This window comes from Salvelinus alpinus, chromosome 2 (genome assembly GCF_045679555.1).
Source record: "Salvelinus alpinus chromosome 2, SLU_Salpinus.1, whole genome shotgun sequence".
Taxonomy (NCBI): Eukaryota; Metazoa; Chordata; class Actinopteri; order Salmoniformes; family Salmonidae; genus Salvelinus; species Salvelinus alpinus.
This window is the reverse complement of record NC_092087.1, coordinates 13,931,139-13,950,490: the sequence shown is the minus strand read 5'-3', so window position 1 is coordinate 13,950,490 and position 19,352 is coordinate 13,931,139. Positions and strand designations below refer to the sequence as shown.

Sequence of the window (19,352 nt, the reverse complement as noted above, 5' to 3'; positions counted from 1 at the left end):
TGAGAAAAAAAATCCAGAAAATCACATTGTAGGATTTTTTATGAATTTATTTGCAAATTATGGTGGAAAATAAGTATTTGGTCAATAACAAAACTGTTGCACTGTTGCTGGTATTTTGGCCCATTCCTCCATGCAGATCTCCTCTAGAGCAGTGATGTTTTGGGGCTGTTGCTGGGCAACACGGACTTTCAACTCCCTCCAAAGATTTTCTATGGGGTTGAGATCTGGAGACTGGCTAGGCCACTCCAAGACCTTGAAATGCTTCTTACGAAGCCACTCCTTCGTTGCCTGGGCGGTGTGTTTGGGATCATTGTCATGCTGAAAGACCCAGCCACGTTTCATCTTCAATGCCCTTGCTGATGGAAGGAGGTTTTCACTCAAAATATCACGATACATAGCCCCATTCATTCTTTCCTTTACACGGATCAGTCGTCCTGGTCCCTTTGCAGAAAAACAGCCCCAAAGCATGATGTTTCCACCCCCATGCTTCACAGTAGGTATGGTGTTCTTTGGATGCAACTCAGCATTCTTTGTCCTCCAAACACGACGAGTTGAGTTTTTACCAAAAAGTTATATTTTGGTTTCATCTGACCATATGACATTCTCCCAATCTTCTTCTGGATCATCCAAATGCTCTCTAGCAAACTTCAGACGGGCCTGGACATGTACTGGCTTAAGCAGGGGGACACGTCTGGCACTGCAGGATTTGAGTCCCTGGCGGCGTAGTGTGTTACTGATGGTAGGCTTTGTTACTTTGGTCCCAGCTCTCTGCAGGTCATTCACTAGGTCCCCCCGTGTGGTTCTGGGATTTCTGCTCACCGTTCTTGTGATCATTTTGAGCCCACGGGGTGAGATCTTGCGTTGAGCCCCAGATCGATGGAGATTATCAGTGGTCTTGTATGTCTTCCATTTCCTAATAATTGCTCCCACAGTTGATTTCTTTAAACCAAGCTGCTTACCTATTGCAGATTCAGTCTTCCCAGCCTGGTGCAGGTCTACAATTTTGTTTCTGGTGTCCTTTGACAGCTCTTTGGTCTTGGCCATAGTGGAGTTTGGAGTGAGACTGTTTGAGGTTGTGGACAGGTGTCTTTTATACTGATAACAAGTTCAAACAGGTGCCATTAATACAGGTAACGAGTGGAGGACAGAGGAGCCTCTTAAAGAAGAAGTTACAGGTCTGTGAGAGCCAGAAATCTTGCTTGTTTGTAGGTGACCAAATACTTATTTTCCACCATAATTTGCTAATAAATTCATAAAAAATCCTACAATGTGATTTTCAGGATTTTTTTTCTAATTTTGTCTGTCATAGTTGAAGTGTACCTATGATGAAAATAACAGGCCTCTCTCATCTTTTTAAGTGGGAGAACTTGCACAATTGGTAGCTGACTAAATACTTTTTTGCCCCACTGTACATGTAGGTAGAGTTAATTAAAGTGACCATGCATAGATGACAACAGAGAGGGGCAGTGGTGTGGAGAGGGGGGGGGGGGGGGGGGGAATGCGAGTAGTCTGGGTAGCCATTTGATTAGATGTTTAGGAGTCGGGGGTAGAAGCTATTTTAGAAGCCTCCTGGACCTAGACTTGGTGCTCCGGTACCGCTTGCCGTGTGGGAGCAGAGAGAACAGTCTATGACTAGGGTGGCTGGAGTCTTTGACAATTTTTAGGGCCTTCCTCTGACACCGCCTGGTGTAGAGGTCCTGAATGGCAGGAAGCTTGGCCCCAGTGATGTACTGGGCCGTTCGCACTACCCTCTGTAGTGCTTGCGGTCGGAGGCCGAGCAGTTGCCATACCAGGCAGTGATGAAACCAGTCAAGATGCTCTCGATAGTGCAGCTGTGGAACCTTTTGAAGATCTGAGGACCCATGCCAAATTTTTTCAGTCTCCTGATGGGGAATAGGTTTTGTCGTGCCCGCTTCATGACTGTCATGGTGTGCTTGGACCATGTTAGTTTGTTGGTGATGTGGACACCAAAGAACTTGAAGCTCTCAACCTACTCCACTGCAGCCCCGTCGATGAGAATGGGGGCGTGCTCGGTCCTCTTTTTCCTGTTGTCCACAATCATCTCCATTTTCTTGATCACGTTGAGGGACAGGTTTTTGTCCTGGCACCACACCACCAGGTCTCTGACCTCCTCCCTATAGGCTGTCTCGTTGTTGTCAGTGATCAGGCCTACCACTGTTGTGTCGTCTGCAAACTTAATGATGGTGTTGGACTCGTGCCTGGCCATGCAGTCGTGGGTGAACAGGGAGTACAGGAGTGGACTGAGCACGCACCCCTGGGGAGCTCCAGTGTTGAGGATCAGTGTGGCATATCTGTTCCTACCTACCCTCACCACCTGGGGGCGACCCGTCAGGAAATCGAGGATCCAGTTGCAGAGGGAGGTGTTTAGTCCCAGGGTCCTTAGCTTAGGATGTAACATTAGGTAAGTAAACTCAGCAAAAAAAGAAACGTCCCTTTTTCAGGACCCTGTCTTTCAAAGAATTTTTTTAAAAATCCAAATAACTTCACAGATCTTCTCTGTAAAGGGTTTAAACACTGTTTCCCGTGCTTGTTCAATGAACCATAAACAATTAATGAACATGCACCTGTTGAAACGGTTGTTAACACACTAACAGCTTACCAACGGTAGTCAATTAAGGTCACAGTTATGAAAACTTAGGACACAAAAGAGGCCTTTCTACTGACTCTGAAAAACACCAAAAGAAAGATGCCCAGGGTCTCTGCTCATCTGCGTGAACGTGCCTTAGGCATGCTGCAAGGAGTCATGAGGACTGCAGATGTGGCCAGGGCAATAAATTGCAATGTCCGTACTGTGAGACGCTTAAGACAGCGTTACAGGGAGACAGGACGGACAGCTGATCGTCCTCACAGTGGCAGACCACGTGTAACAACATCTGCACAGGATCGGTACATCCGAACATCACAGCTGCGGGACAGATACAGGATGGCAACAACAAATGCCCGAGTTACACCAGGAACGCACAATCCCTCCATCAATGCTCAGACTGTCCACAATAGGCTGAGAGAGGCTGGACTGAGGGCTTGTAGGCCTGTTGTAAGACAGGTCCTCACCAGACATCACCGGCAACAACGTCGCCTGTGGGCACAAACCCACCGTCGCTGGACCAGACAGGACTGGTAAAAAGTGCTCTTCACTGACGAGTCACGGTTTTGTCTCACCAGGGGTGATGGTCGGATTCACGTTTATCGTTGAAGGAATGAGCGTTACACCAAGGCCTGTACTCTGGAGCGGGATTGATTTAGAGGTGGAGGGTCCATCATGGTCTGGGGCTGTGTGTCACAGCATCATCGGACTGAGCTTGTTGTCATTGCAGGCAATCTCAATGCTGTGCGTTACAGGGAAGACATCCTCCTCCCTCATGTGGTACCCTTCCTGCAGTCTCATCCTGACATGACCCTCCAGCATGACAATGCCACCAGCAATAAAGTCCTTCTTTATATCCCACAAAAGTCTGTTCAGTTGGCGCGATTGATTGCGTAATCCACCGTTCCACTCGTTCAACATGCAGACAAAGGAATCCCAAAAGTTACCGGTAAACTTCATCCAAACAACGTTTCTACTCAATCCTCAGGTACCCTAATATGTAAATAAACGATACAATTTAAGACGGAATGTAGTATGTTCAATACCGGCGATAAATAACACCCTCATTCACGCGCGCCACTAGTCTAGAGTCCTAATGAGGGACACCTTGAAAAACTTCAACTACTTGCTCATTTTTCAAAAAACAAGCCTGAAACCCTTTCTAAAGACTGTTGACATCTAGTGGAAGCCATAGGAACTGCAATCTGGGAGGAATTATTTTGAATATCCCATAGACTAGCATTGAAATGGCCTGTGACCTAAAACAAAACTTTTCCGGATGGATTCTCCTCTGGTTCTATCCTGCCATATCAGTTCTGTTATACTCACATACATTATTTTAACAGTTTTAGAATCTTCAGAGTGTTTGCTATCCAATGCTACCAATTATATGCATATCCTAGCTTCTGGGCTTGAGTAACAGGCAGTTTACTTTGGGCAAGTCAGTCATCCGAACTTCCAAATACTGCCCCCTAATGCAGCTGGTGGCCACACCAGATACTGACTTTTACTTTTGATTTTGACCCCTCCCTCCCTTTGGTTAGGGACACATTCTTCCGTTTCTGTTAGTCACATGTCTGTGGAACTTGTTCAGTTTATGTATCCGTTGTTGAATCTTGTTATGTTCTTTCAAATATTTACACATGTTAAGTTTGCTGAAAATAAACGCAGTTGACAGTGAGAGGACTTTTTTTTGTTGTTGCTGCGTTTACATCATACCGTAGTCAGGATAATCTAAACAGGTAATGCATCACCTCTTTCCTCATGATCTCATCTGTAAATTGGAATTTTTATAAATACACTATAAATACACACAAAAGTATGTGGACACCCCTTCAAATGAGTGGTTTTGGCTATTTCAGCCACACCTTTGCTGACAGGTGTATAAAATAGAGCACACAGCCATCCAATCTCTGTAGACAAACATTGGTAGTAGAATTGCCTTACTGAAGAGCCCAGTGACTTTCACCGTGGCACCGTCATAGGATGCCACATTGCCAACAAGTCAGTTCATCAAATTTCTGCCCTGCTAGAGCAGCCTCGGTCAACTGTAAGTGCTCTTATTGTGAAGTGGAAACGTCTAGGAGCAACAACGGCTCAGCCACGAAGTGGTAAGCCACACAAGCTCACAGAGCGGGACTGCCGAGTACTGAAGTGCGTACTGCATAAAAATCGTCTGTCCTTGGTTGCAACACTTACTACCGAGTTCCAAACTGCCTCTGGAAGCAACGTCAGCACAATAACTGTTTGTCAGGAGCTTCATGAAATGGGTTTCCATGGCTGAGCAGCCACACACAAGCCTACAATCACCATGTGCTATGTCAAGCGTTAGCTGGAAAGGTGTAAAGCTTCCACTGGAAACGCACTCTTTGGAGTGATGAATCACGCTTCACCATCTGGCAGTGCGATGGACGAATCTGGGTTTGGCGGATGCCAGGAGAATGCTACCTGCCCCAATGCATAGTGCCAACTGTAAAGTTTGGTAGACAATGTTGTGCTTCCAACTTTGTGGCAACAGCTTGGGGAAGGCCCTTTCCTGTTTCAGCATTACAATGCCTGCGCGCCTAAAGAAAGGTCCATACATAAATGGTTTGTCAAGATCCATGTGAAAGAACTTGGCTGGCCTGCAAAGAACCCTGACCTCAACCCCATTGAGCACCTTTGGGATTAATTGGAACACTGACTGCGAGCCAGGCCTATTCACCCAACATCAGTGCCCGACCTCACTAATTCTCTTGTGGCTGAATGGAAGCAAGTCCCCGCAGCAATGTTCCAAAATCTATTGGAAAGCCTTCCCAGAAGAGTGGAGGCTGTTATAGCAGCAATGTTCCAGCATCTATTGGAAAGCCTTCCCAGAAGAGTGGAGGCTGTTATAGCAGCAATGTTCCAGCATCTATTGGAAAGCCTTCCCAGGAGAGTGGAGGCTGTTATAGCAGCAGAGGGGGGCCCAACTCCATATTAATGCCCATGATTTTGGAATGAGATGTTCGACGAGCAGGTGTCTACATTCTTTTGGTCATGTAGATATTCGAATGAAATTAAACAAAATAAGCAAGGTTAAATATGACAACTGACTAGATAATGTTATGAACTAGACATATAGATTGGTTAGGCAGTGCACAAACTGGCAGTTTTGGTTTGTATGGTTGGTTGTACCACATTGACATCAATAATACAGATTAACAAGTTATTGAGTTATGTTTACTGTGTCTTATAAATGATTATAAACTAGGTGGTTCGAGCCCGGAATGCTGATTGGCTGAAAGCCATGTTATATCAGACGGTATACCATTGGCATAACAAAACATTTATTTTTACTGCTCTAATTAGGTTGGTAACCAATTTATAGTAGCAATAAGGCACCTCGGGGGTTTGTGATATTTGGCCAATATACCACAGCTAAGAGCTGTGTACAGGCACTCTGCGTTGCGTCGTGCTAAGAACAACCCTTAGCCGTGGTATACTGTATTAGCCATATACCACATCTCCTCGGGCCTTATTGCTTAAATATAATATTTGAAGTGAATTATTTTTTGTTGCTTTTAGTAAAAAAAAAGGTTATTGACAATACACATTTATGGACTTTGTTTGGATTAAGGTAGTTAATGCACCTCTGGGGCACGTTTAGCAGGATGCAACGTTTTGAAACGTTCAGATAGAAATAGGCTATGTAGAACAAACATGCCTCTCCGACATGTAGAAATAAGGAATCACATAGACTCTATTCATGGGATTTCTATCTGCAAGGTTTAACAAAGTTTGGCAACTGAACGTGGCCCTTGATATGATGAGTGTGACAACCCACCAGTACTTATCAGCTAACTGGTATATGTCTCTCTGTAGTGCTATCTAGGAAGTACTGCAAGTCCTGGTCTGTTGCTGACAAAGCCTGCAAAAGAAGTCTACACAGCAAAAAAATGGCTTTGTTTATAAATCAAAGGCTGAAGTCAATCTTCAATAAACAGTCCCACAACAAAGCTTTGATAAAAATAATGAATCTAAGGTCGACTTATTTGTCAAGTACAAATTAAGCTACCATATAGAAATGTCAATACATTGAAGTCAGAGTTTAACATCCAACAAGCTCCCTACTTTTTGCTGAGATTCCCTCAGGCAGTATTTTGTCAGCTTATCATTTAAACCACAGCTGCCATTAGGTTTAAAGATCAGACTGAAATGAAGGAAACCAGCACCTTTTAGGGTTAAGCTTGATCAAAAGTTTCTGGAAATAGTTTAATCTTCTACATTCGGATGTAGTTACACACATTTGTATGTACAAGTGTAAAAAGGTTAGCAAATTATCAAAAAAGCTACGGAAAGTTGCTGATGATAACCCCAGCAAAGACCATTGGACATCAATTTTCCCACTAATAATTTGAGATAAAAATTTAAATAACTTTTTTATTTAATGTTACATATTCGTACCAAATGTACATCAATTTTTGCTCTAGTTCATAGTCAGTGGTTAATATTTTTTTTCTTGATGATTCATCTACAATCTGTGATTATATATCATACATAATATCACAGCCATTTTATTCTAAATGACTTTGATTACTGGCCTTATCTAACATGCAATAGTCAACCTCTGTCTTCTCTTACCACGTCACGTCCAGAGAATCGGTCAGTCTGGTATTTCACCCCACTCCAGGCCTCGACTCCTTCTCCAAGTTGATTATCATAACCAATGCACATATCATTCATCTTATCTCCTTATTTATCTTTGGCAGCAACTATAAAGTTTACAAGCGTCATCAAGTCAGTCTGCTTACAACATTTACATTAGCAGCAACACAACAAGAGCAACAAAACACTACTGCCTACACAATGTCCTTACATGTAGGCAACATTGAGTTTCCTAATGTACTGGGATAGAAAAAGTTGTTGAACCATTTACCTTTACCTCCATGTCCTTCTCCATCCCTCTCTCCGGCACCTGCTCCGGCTCCTGCTCCAACAGCAGCGTCTTTCTCTGCTTGGGCCCGTTTGGCTGCATCTGCAGCATCCTTCTCTGCTTGGGCCCGTCTGGCTGCGTCCGCAGCGTCCTTCTCTGCTTGGGCCCATCTGGCTGCATCTGCAGGGTCCATCTCTGCTTGGGCCCGTCTGGCTGCATCCGCAGCATCCTTCTCTGCTTGGGCCCGTCTGGCTGCGTCCGCAGCATCCTTCTCTGCTTGGGCCCGTCTGGCTGCGTCCGCAGCGTCCTTCTCTGCTTGGGCCCGTCTGGCTGCGTCCGAAACGTCCTTCTCTGCTTGGGCTCGTCTGGCTGCATACAGGTCATCCTTTTCCTTCTGCAGCTTAGCCGACTGCTCTGCGGCTATCTTAGCCAGGTCCTCTCCTCCACCACCAGCCGTGGTGGTTTTACGGGACGTTTTTTTCCCACGCATGTTTGGGTCATTATCGGCTGAGTTAACAGGAACAGGGAAAGAGGGGTTTAAGTTCAAGTATAAGGCTTCATGTTTATGTTAGTTTTTGCTTATAAAATATTGTATCACAGTTGTCCCACCTTCCACAATAAGCCAAGCGTTGCAGGAGGCAATGCCAGCCATGGCAGTGTAGACTCCTTTGTCGACTTGGGCACAATCTTTCACTTTTAAGCTGTGAACGAGGTGGTCTTCTGACACAGTGATGTCAAACTTGTCCCCTTGTTCGAGAGGGATGTTCTTTCCAGTCCACACAATCTTTGGGAAGGGGTGGGACAAGACACACTCAAACACGGCATCCTCTCTCTCCTTAGCCTTCACCTCCTGAATCTTGACAACAAATTCCACTGGTATAACTGTAGAGGGAAAGACAGTACGATATTGGTGGGAAACATTTCTCTCAAACATTCCTCAAGAATTATCAAATGATATACTGTGTTACAGTTGCTAAATTGGTCATACAGAAAGGTAGAAGAAGACGCATTCTTACTCTTAAAGTCAGTTGAGAAACAATTGGCATCCTCAACGTCCACCTGGTACAATCCAGCGTCGTCTGGCATCAGGTTGTTGATGCTAAAGATATACTTTTTGCCAATTTTGTTTAGGTTGTGCTTCCCGCTGCCGTCGTCAGAATAGGGAACCATGACCCCATCCTTTTGGGCAGAAAAGTCAAACACATTATGCACTTCATAACGTATTTTGTGAATCAATTAGCTTATCACTGGCTTCCATGGTGGGAGGGAGGACGTACCTTGAATAGGAAAACCTGACTGTTGGGATTCTTCAGTTCCATGTCCAGTTCAAACTCTGCTGAGCCATCTGTTTTCACCTCAATGTGTTTCAGATTTTCAAGTTTTTCAACAACCTATAAAATTGAAAGAGAGGATCAGGAGAGACTAAAGCAGGAGGGTAAATTATTACCCACAAGGTACAGTAATCTGTAAATTGATTGTCTTATTGCATCATCGCTGATACCTTTGCCTGTTCCTCGTCTCTCTCTGTCTTCTTTAAGTTCAGCTGCTTCAGCATCCAGCGGAAGTCAGTGACTCCATACTCCATACAGACCTTCTCGTAGTCCTTCTTAGGTGAGCTTAGCATCACCTCCCAGAACTTTGGATCAATCTCTCCCTCAGTCTTCTTTAGTTGTGGTTTAGTTCGCACAACCCTTAAATGGGAATAGGAAGAGTTAAAACTCTGGAGAAACTAGTGGTTGGCCATCCTTATCTATTTGTCACAACACTATCCTTGATATGTCTGTCGGAAGTATAGTCCCAAAAGTGATGAAGTAATAGTTTCGGATATTTGTACTTGGAACAGTAATTTACTTCCTCTTAAGCATTTTTCTGAAATCCTCTGGTGCCGCTCTTTTTGGACCTAAAAAGATTAAGAATTAAAATAACTAGCCGGATAAATAGGTATTCTTGAATCTTCATGCGCTAAGGAATTGTGTAATATTAGGATATACAATAATTTTCACACCTGTTGTCGCTTTCTTCTTGAATCCAACTGAAAATAGAAAACAATATATTTTTCTGATGAGTATTGCTAATAGAAAATGTGTTTTAGCAAGTGAACACAGTGCCATTTCAATTAATCATCCTAATGACATAAATCAATTCATTTCTCACCCTCAATAACATTCAAGGTGGCAGTGCAAACTGCCCTTCCATATTCATTGGCGGCAAAACATTTGTAGGTGTCAGCTTGTTCTGCTTTTACATTGGGTATCTGATGAAATGACAACATTGCAGTGAGATTTAACCATACACTCGGTCGATACCACACCAGACATACTGTAAGTCTAGTGATTTTAGAGAGAAATGTAATAGCAAGGCTTTCTCCTGCATTGGCATCCTTGCACAATCACTTGTTTTTTCAGTTGAATAATTATTAGACAATGACAATTTAAAGGGTTGAAATTGGTTGTGCGTGCCATTAGCTGCTCCTACTTACCTCAAGAAAGTATTCTTCCATAGTCTCATCATATCTACTGATATACTTCGCTGGATCCTCCAGCGGGCCTTTGTTCCTGGCCCAGGTGATGTTTGGTTTAGGCACTCCGCTTACAATACTTTTGAAAAAGGCTAATTTACCTGAAAGCATAGATATGTGTATTGCACTATGAACATTAATGCTCTATTTAATTCTATACCTGAAAGTCACCAAATGTTAATGTACTCTGCTAGAAACAAAGTCTTCTTACAGCCCAGAAATCAAGTTTGTGCACGTCAGTTTGTACAAAAACAGGAGACCCTACCCTCTTGGATCGTCAAAGCGATGGGCTTGCGGGTGAAGTCGGGGGTGGACATGCCCTCTGGTACTTCCTCCACAAACTGTGTTATCATAACTCCAGGGACTCTGGATCTTCTTTTAATAGCCACTGTTGAAGTCCGAAAACAAATACTCTCAGCTCCAAGTTGTTGTGAAGAAACAAGACCAAACAGCAACCAACATATAAGAAACATCTCCTGAATTAGAGAAATATTACAAAACATCATGAATGTTTTGTGTAGGTCAGTATATTTTCACACCAGTTTTAAATAAAGTACACTCTTACACATCAATATTATACATGGGGCTGTATTACTTTGGTTGGCTGCGTTTGAAGGTGCATTTTAGTCATTCCTCCACAAGTGGTCAATATTTGATTTCCGCAGCAAAAATAAAAGTGAAATGGAAAGATTGAAGTTATTCTAAATAAATGTATTGCTTTACGTGGAAACAAATACAATACATAACCCCAGTGAATAATATTGGAAAAATGTTTTGTTTAAAAAAACATCAGTAAATATTTAGATCATTAGTAGCTAATTCAAATAATATCCTTTATTTGAAATATTTTACTTGAAACTTGGTCCTGGAAAGGAACATTGTATCGTCACTTACTAATTAACATTCGGATGTCTTTAACGTTAATTTGCTTAATCGTTTGAAAAACAACAACATCCGAAAGTTCAGCACTCCAGGACAGGGTTTTCAGTAACAATCAGGATAATCTTCAAATAACATAAATCTTCACTGGCGGATGGGGGGATCGTGTACGGAGCATTAATTATGTGTGCACCAATTTTGTTCTCCACCATCTTGAAGTGATTTTTTAACCAGAGTGATTCTTTTAAAATATGATCACTTGTAAACATGGCATGCATTGAGTTGAAGTGCATTTCAGCAGTTTCCCAATGTCAACCCTCCTACCTTGACCCTGGGGCGCCCAGTCATCTTCTGCTAGTAAAAGCATATGCCGCACATGAATGGAGGCAGACAACAGAACAAAATACTGACAAACTGGCACTGCTTGGTCTTCCCACTGGGCACAGATGTCAATTCAACGTCTATTCCTTTATGTCTACACGTCTATTCCATTCCATTGAAATAACGTGTAAACAACGTTGGTTCAACCAGTGTGTGCCCAGTTCGTTAACACTGACAGAGCAAGCAGACATACGCAAAAATATCTCGCAGTGGGCTGGCTACACAGTGCATACAAAATACAAGAAGAGCTACAACTTATGACAAACAAGGTAAAAATAGGGACATTGTAGAAGCAGGCATTTCTCCAAATTGCTAAAAGACAGACACAGGACATGTGGTAGAGGGTGCTCGTTGGGTAAAAAGTCTTCAATACACCCATTTTATAGTACTAAAATCTCCAAAACAATTTCCCAGTTCAAGCCTCTAAAAATATTTTATTTTACAGCACAATACAAATGACTATGCCTGCCCAGCACATTGCTACCATATTTTTTTTATTTCGAGTCAATGTTGGTCCCAATAGATAAAATATGGATTTGCCAGAGAGGAGAGATAGAGATGGTTGAAATCAAATTTCATAATACTTGATTGATTTCTTTAAGATTATCTTTAGTGTCCATTCATTCCATCTCTTGTGTCATATTTATAATTTATCATATGTTCCATCAATGAATGCATTCATCATTTTTTTGTGTGGTCAGTATATATTTTCACACCAGTTTTAAGTGTACACTCTTACACTTTTTATACCTGGCGCTGTACTACTTTGGTTGGCTGCTTTTCAAGGTGCATTTTAGTCAACCGTCCACAAGAGGTCAACATTTCATTTCCACAGCAAAAAGAAAATAGAAACATTTATGTAATTCGAATTAAATGTATTGCTTATTTGCTTCACATGGAAACAAATTGAATAGTTAACCCCAGTGAATAATATTGGAAGAATATTTTGTTCAAAGGAGTGGAGTAAATATTTGTATCATTAGTAATTCAAATCATATACTTTATTTCAAATGTTTCAAATTAACCCTGGCCCTGGAAATGAATATTTTCTTGTCACTTAGTCTTAGGCCATACAAATGTAATTATCAGTTTAACGGCTGTCCCATTTCACATTTCTTAAAAATAAAATATAAAGTTGAGATGTTGTACTGAAAAATTGCAAGATTATAGCAAAAATTATGTTCTCAAGCTTCTAGTAAAGAGATACACAACTTCCTATCAGATTATGAAAAGCTACGTTTTCCTCAGACCCGGCCGGCACATGCTTTCAATGATGTTATCCCACTTTTGACACCAATGGTGAATGGGGGTATCCCACACTAGGACTCACACCCGAATCACTGTGACTGCCATTAAAACCTTAGCCATGACAACAAGAAGCTAGAATCTATTGACGAAGTTGCTAGATGTTGAATTTTACAAGGTGGTGCACTTTTATTTTCTATTTTATTTGCTCCCACACATCACTTAATATGAACATGAAATCAGCTAAACTGGTAATCAAGTTTGAATGGCCTTACTGATTTACCGTATGATGTTACTTAGTGTCATCATCAATTGAAAAACAGCAACATCAGAAAGTTCAGCCCACCTAGGACAGGGTTTACGGTAACAATCAGGATTATCAATTACATTATCAATTACATTGATAATCATAAAATCACATGAATCTTTACAGGAGGATGGGGTATCATCAATAATGGGAGCACCGATTTCTTTCAGCACACTTGATTCTTTTCTGCCCCATCCTGAAGTGACTTTTTTTTATCAGAGTGATTCTTTAAAATATGATCACTGTAAACATGGCATGGATCTTTAGGTTGCAGTGCATTTCCAAAAGTTAACCTTCCTACCTTGACCCTGGGGCGCCCAGTCATCTTCTGCTAGTTAAAGCATATGACGCACATGAATGGACACATACAATAGAACTAACATACTGACAAACTGGCACAGCTTTGGCTTAACAATGAAAGAGAAGGCACACTGACAGACATATACTAAAATATATCACAGTGGGCTACGCAATGTGTACAACATACAAGAAGAGCTACAACATATAACAAACAATGTAAAAATAGGGACAGGTAGCACTACTTGAATTCATTCTAATTGTAATTTAATTGTAGCATTAATTGAAGCAGGCATTTAAAAAAAAATTGCTAAAAGACAGATACAGGACATGTGTTAGAGGGTGCTGGTTGGGTAAAAGTTATTAATTACTGAAAATCTCCTAAACAATTTCCCAGTTCAAGCCTAGAAAAATGTTTTTTGTTTACAGCACAATACTAATGACTGTTCCTGCAAACCACGTTGCATCTTGAGGTATCTTTCAGTGCTACCATACAAAATGTTTCTGCCTGGAGTCAGTGGTCCCAATAGATAAACGATGGATTGCCAGAGGAGAGAGATGGAGATGATTGATTTCATTTAGAGTATCTCTAGTGTCCATTCATTCCATCTCTTGTGTCATCCTAATCAGGGTTGCATTGTTTGGAGATAGTCTTACCAACTTTTCCTTCAAGTACCTTGTCCTGTGTGGCTCAGTTGGTAGAGCATGGCAATTGTTGTGGGATCAATTCCCACGGTGGCCAGCACAAAAATGTATAAGAGCACTCACTGAGAGCATCTACTGAAATGAAACGTAATGAAGTAAGGATGACAGTGCTTCTCCAGATTATAATGTTTTTTCCTGCACTTTTATATTGCTTGTTTGAAGGGAAGTTCTTGGGACCATTGGACAAGATGAGAAAGTGCTCAGTTTGATGTCTACCAACATGTCCACAAGATTTGTTTGCAGGGAACCAGATGGTTATGAAATATACAAGGATGTCTTTTGTTCTTCAAATAATGTCCAAGAGATTTGAGATTGACAGATGCAAAGATAGATGTGACCAAGATGCTTCAGAGGAACGAGCGGTTGATGTCTGTTTCATATACTTGGCCAGAGTGTACAATATATTTTTTAATAATTTTATTCTCATTAAAATCCTTTCCCAATGGTTGTGGCACTTTCATTAACCAATCATATAAAGCGCTTAGCCTGCAATAACCCACTCATATTAGCTTGAAAGATTGCACAAAGTCAGGGGGAACTTGAAGATGGATAGAGGATGGTCTTATATAGAAATGTGTTTTTAGTTCTCTTGTCTAGTTATTTCTATCTGCAGTAGGACCATCATTTCCATGTTGCTGTACTCCTTTAAACTAAAAGTAATATTTGCTATTGGGTGATTTGGATCAACCAAATGTAACCAATGTTTTGGCCGAAAGGGTAGAGAAGGTCAAGTGTTATGTATGATACTTACCCTGCCCTGGTGGGGGCGCAGTTGCCCCTGGTATCTTCATACTGATATCTGGACTTGTTGTAGGCCAATTCAGAGAGTTAGAAAGCTGTTTATGTCTGAAAGAACATTGTATAAAGATATACTTTTGTAATTCAGAAAATTATTCATACATTTTTCATAACACCTTACTACTGTGGTATGTTTTGTAAACTGATTTATGAAATAATTAGAGATTTGATTAGTGCAGGAACATACTCAGGATATTAGGAAGACATTAGACAGTCCCTCAATGCTATTTACTCTGAGGTCATTCAGTTTCACATATCCATCCAGACCTGAATCCCTCTTATCGTGTCCTGTCCTGGTTGTCATGAGGTATCACCATGCCTCGAGACAGCCTTGACAGTCATCCAAGAGATGCTGGCACTATAAATGGGGAATATGAAACTTCACATGATGACGGACGACTGAATGACTCAGTGTAACTACCACGAGAGACTAACGGCTGTGCCAATAGTTTAATCACCCTAATACCACATTTGGTAATGAGGCAATATTTGGGGCTCAAGAATCGGATTTTGCAAATATTTTGGGAATTGATCAAATATTGTCTATTACTAAGTCTTTCATTTTAATGTTGCGAAGTCCTTGTCCAGCAGTCTTACAAAATAGGATACACATTATCTGAAGTATGGACTGAAGGCCTAGGGAAATGTGTGGTTTTGCTCTCTCAGTTCCCCATTATATTTGACCTTCAAAATTGATCACTCTGACCAATAAAGTTATATTAAGATTGATTTGATATGTATTGCGTCAGGAGTAACGCTAAACCAATGGTAAACACATTTATGGGATTCTCTATTTCAAGGGATCCTACTCAATCCATTTGTGTCCCCTGGGTAGCAAGCTCATAGGTCACATACCTCATTAAATGATAGGCACACTGTCTATCAGAATGTAATAATGTCAATCATAGCAACAGAATCTTGAATAATAAAGAAATAATGTTTCAGTGAAGAGAATATTTTTCTTTAGTAATGCTTCCATTATACACTCTTAGAAAAAAGGGTTCTTCGGCTATCCCCATAGGAGCACCGTTTTTGATTCCAGGTAGAACCTTCTGTGGAAAGAGTTCTACATGGCACTCAAAAGGGTTCAACCAGCAACCAAAAAGTGTTATTCAAAGAGTTCTCCTATGGGGACACCCGAATAACCTTGTTAGGTTCTAGATAGCACCTTTATTTCTAAGAGGGTAGTGCTCTTCATTGACTTATTTCCATGTATTGTATTCCCATTGTTGTTCCCTAGAACTGTATGTTTTCAAAATTATGAGTACTAACAGCACCTAGGAACTCCAAATCATCCTAGGACATCATTTTTAATTCTCCAAGTATATTAACAATCCACAGATTCTCTAGTTGCGGTATTGTTGGCACGTCCTATCCATGCAATATAATTATATACAATCATGTCAACTGTGTTTACAATTATATCCAGTGTTATGATATGAAATACTGATATTCCTGAAAGAAAGTCATTGTTTTCCATTGGTTGTAATATTGGTTGGGGCTCCCGATTGGCGCAGCGGTCTAAGGCACTGCATCTCAGTGCTAGAGGCGTCACTACTACAGACCCTGGTTTGTTTCCAGGCTGTATCACAACCGGCCCTGATTGGGAGTCCCATAGGGTGGCGCACAATTTGCACAACGTCGTCTGGGTTAGGGTTTGTCCTGGGTAGACCATCATTGTAATTAATAATTTGTTCTTAACTGACTTGCCTAGTTAAATAAAGGGAAAAAAAAAATATTCTTCACACTTTCAGAGATTTACAAACAAATGCTAATAGACATCCGTCTTGAAAGTTAAAAAGTTTTGTCTAGCAAGATAGTCTTCACTCACACCCAATTATTCAATTATTACATTTTACATTTTAAATGAATTGATATTCAAATGGTGCAGACCATGCCAGAACAGTATTGCTGAAACCTGAGGCTACACCAGTTAGCTAAGATTCTCATTCAATCATATCTGTCAACAACACCCGTAGAACATCTAGAGCTGGGCTCTCCAACACTGTTCCTGGAGAGGTTTTCCCTCCAGCCTCAGTAGTATCTAACCTGATTCAGTTTGTTAACCAGTTATTATTAGAATCAGGTGTGCTAGATTAGGAATATGGATGATAACCCTTTAGGAACAGGTTTGGAGAGCTGTGATCTAGAGGGTCGCACAATATGAGACCATTCACACTGGGTACGTTGTCAGTTCAACGTCTAGTTTTGATTTACATTTGGTTGAGTCAACAAAGAATGTTGTTGGATTTAAGTTAAAAGTTGGGTGAAAAAATATGAAATTCCCTGATGTTGATGACTTTTTTCAAATCCAATCAGTTTTCCACGTTGATTCAACGTCATCACATATACTTATTTTGGTTGAAATGACGTGGAAACAACGTTGATTCAACTAGTTTGTGCCCAGTGGGTATTTACATTTATGCCATTTCAAGTGCACCAGATCCAAGTTTACTTCGTCTTTCATGTACAACTCTCAGTTGAAATCTACAGTTTTAAGAGTTAAGCCACTGAATAAATATCAAGCCACAAGATTAAGTGAATGGCACAAACTCTTCCCTGGTGAGTGTGTGGGAAGCCCTCCCAGGTTCATCCCTAATCAAATAGACCGAGCAGCAGTCTAGAAATGACTTACCTCCCAGTGGTAAGTCCTCTAAGCACGGCTCCTCTCCTTTAGCTCTGTCTTGGCTGTCTCCAATATTTCGGCACTGCCTCCCCCCTTTTGTTAGGTGATAAAGTGGAACACGTAGAAACGCTCCATGTACTTACAGTAGACCCATCTGGAGTCACATGGGTAGTCATTTAGTAAATATAATTATATTGACGAGATGGGATCGGGTGGGGGGTTGTAACCCCTGCAGTTGTAACCACTACTGCTCCTTGAATTTGATCATGGATCATATTGGCAATGTGAGAAGAACTTGGAGAATGCTGCAAGTGGGTGAACATCTTCAATTATCCCCCAATCACTGTGGGATCAAGTTGAAAGCTGTACAATGGTACAGTGTATGTGACAAATAACATTTGATTTGATTTGATTTGGTACTCAACATATACCAGGTATACATGTTGCGGACATCATTGTAATAGCTTAGACATTCCAACAGAACAATAAAAGCATGCCAAATTCCATCTGGACATTCCATGTCAGTTCATGACAGGTAATACACATCACCTCACTGCTAAGTCTGTAAAGTACTTAAGTAAAATAACTTTAAAGTACTGTTTTTTAAAAGCGGCAGGTAGCCTAGTGGTTAGAGTGTTGGACTAGTAACCGAAAGGTTGCTAGATTTAATCCCCGAGCTAACAAGGTAAAAATATGTTGTTCTGTCCCTGAACAAGGCAATTAACCCACTGTTCCAAGGCCGTCATTGAAAATGTGTTCTTAACTGACTTGCCTAGTTAAATAAAGGTAAAAAAAGGTACTTTTTAGGGGTATCTTTTCTTTACTTTTTATATTTTTGAAAACATTTACTTCACTACATTCCTAAAGAAAATAATGTACTTTTTACTCCATATAGTTTCCCTGACACCCAAAAGTATTTGTTACATTTTGAATGCTTCACTCACTTATCAAGATAACATCCATGCTCATCCCTACTGCCTCTGATCTGGCAGACTCACTAAACACATGCTTCGTTTGTAAGTGATGTCTGAGTGTTGGAGTGTGCCCCTGGCTGTCCATAATTAAATAAAAAACAAGAAAATGGTGCTGTCTGGTTTGCTTTAAATAAGGAATTTGAAATTATGTGTACTTTTACTGTTGGTACTTAAGTATATTTTAGCAATTACATTTACTTTTGATACTTAACTATATTTAAAACCAAATACTTTTAGACTTTCACTCAAGTAGTATTTTATTGTGACTTTCACTTCTACTTGAGTCATTTTCTATTAAGTTATCTTTACTTTTAGTCAAGTATGAAAATGTTGTGTTTTTTCCACCACTGAGGATTCATGGCTCCACAATGGCCATGTAATGATCTGCTTTAGGTGACGGGCTAATCATTTACCTAAAGGCTTTGGACTTTCTGTTTCACAAGGTCTCAAGAAACACGATCGCTCAACTATGTAGTTTATTGGCTTGTAAATGTGAATGTGAGACTTTTTATTTGGAAGGGAAAAAACGTGTGATTCTAGTTAGTCTAAATATGAAGTAGCATATGGTTCTCCCACTTAGCAACAACAAAAATACCAATGTCAATATCCAGTGAGTGGGTTTAGATCAAGTTCAATGTCTCATACTGATCCTGATCTTGACCTAATAAAAAGACAACCGTGTCTTGGCAAGGTGGCATGTGTACATGGCTCCGAGGGGATTGGTTTCAAATTGACAGGTTTCACCAGGCTTGACATGCTCAGACAGCTTGAATAGCGTCAATGGCCAGACTGGCCTCATGAAAGGACATGCTGTTATCTAACAGCAGGGAAAACTCAGATTGGCCTCATGAAAGGACATGCTGTTATCTAACAGCAGGGAAAACTCAGATTGGCCTCATGAAAGGACATGCAGTGACCTAACAGCAGGGAAAACTCAGATTGGCCTCATGAAAGAACAGGCTGTGACCTAACCCCAGGGAAAAGAGGCATGACAGGAGACTGTCAACCAATGACAGTCAACATGGCGACAGTCAACCGCCACACGCCCATAGACAATATAAAACACCTGTGACCTGGCAGTGAACACGGCAACGGTCTACCACCATAGCACCTTGCCTAGGTA

At 41.0% G+C, this 19,352-nt stretch overlaps 1 protein-coding gene across 1 annotated transcript in view; it reads right to left on the bottom strand.

The window, feature by feature from the left end:
* The window catches only part of LOC139554415 (immunoglobulin-like and fibronectin type III domain-containing protein 1), a 35,932-nt gene extending 26,794 nt beyond the window's left edge, over window positions 1-9,138 (bottom strand). Inside the window, exons 1-5 of the mRNA XM_071367172.1 lie at window positions 9,001-9,138; window positions 8,777-8,890; window positions 8,516-8,678; window positions 8,109-8,381; window positions 7,192-7,197 (exon numbers count right to left, since the gene is read on the bottom strand). Coding sequence (XP_071223273.1) covers window positions 7,192-7,197; window positions 8,109-8,381; window positions 8,516-8,678; window positions 8,777-8,890; window positions 9,001-9,123 — 679 coding nt within the window. The 5' untranslated portion in view covers window positions 9,124-9,138. The remainder of the gene's footprint in view (window positions 1-7,191; window positions 7,198-8,108; window positions 8,382-8,515; window positions 8,679-8,776; window positions 8,891-9,000) is intronic.
* Window positions 9,139-19,352: the final 10,214 nt, after the last annotated feature.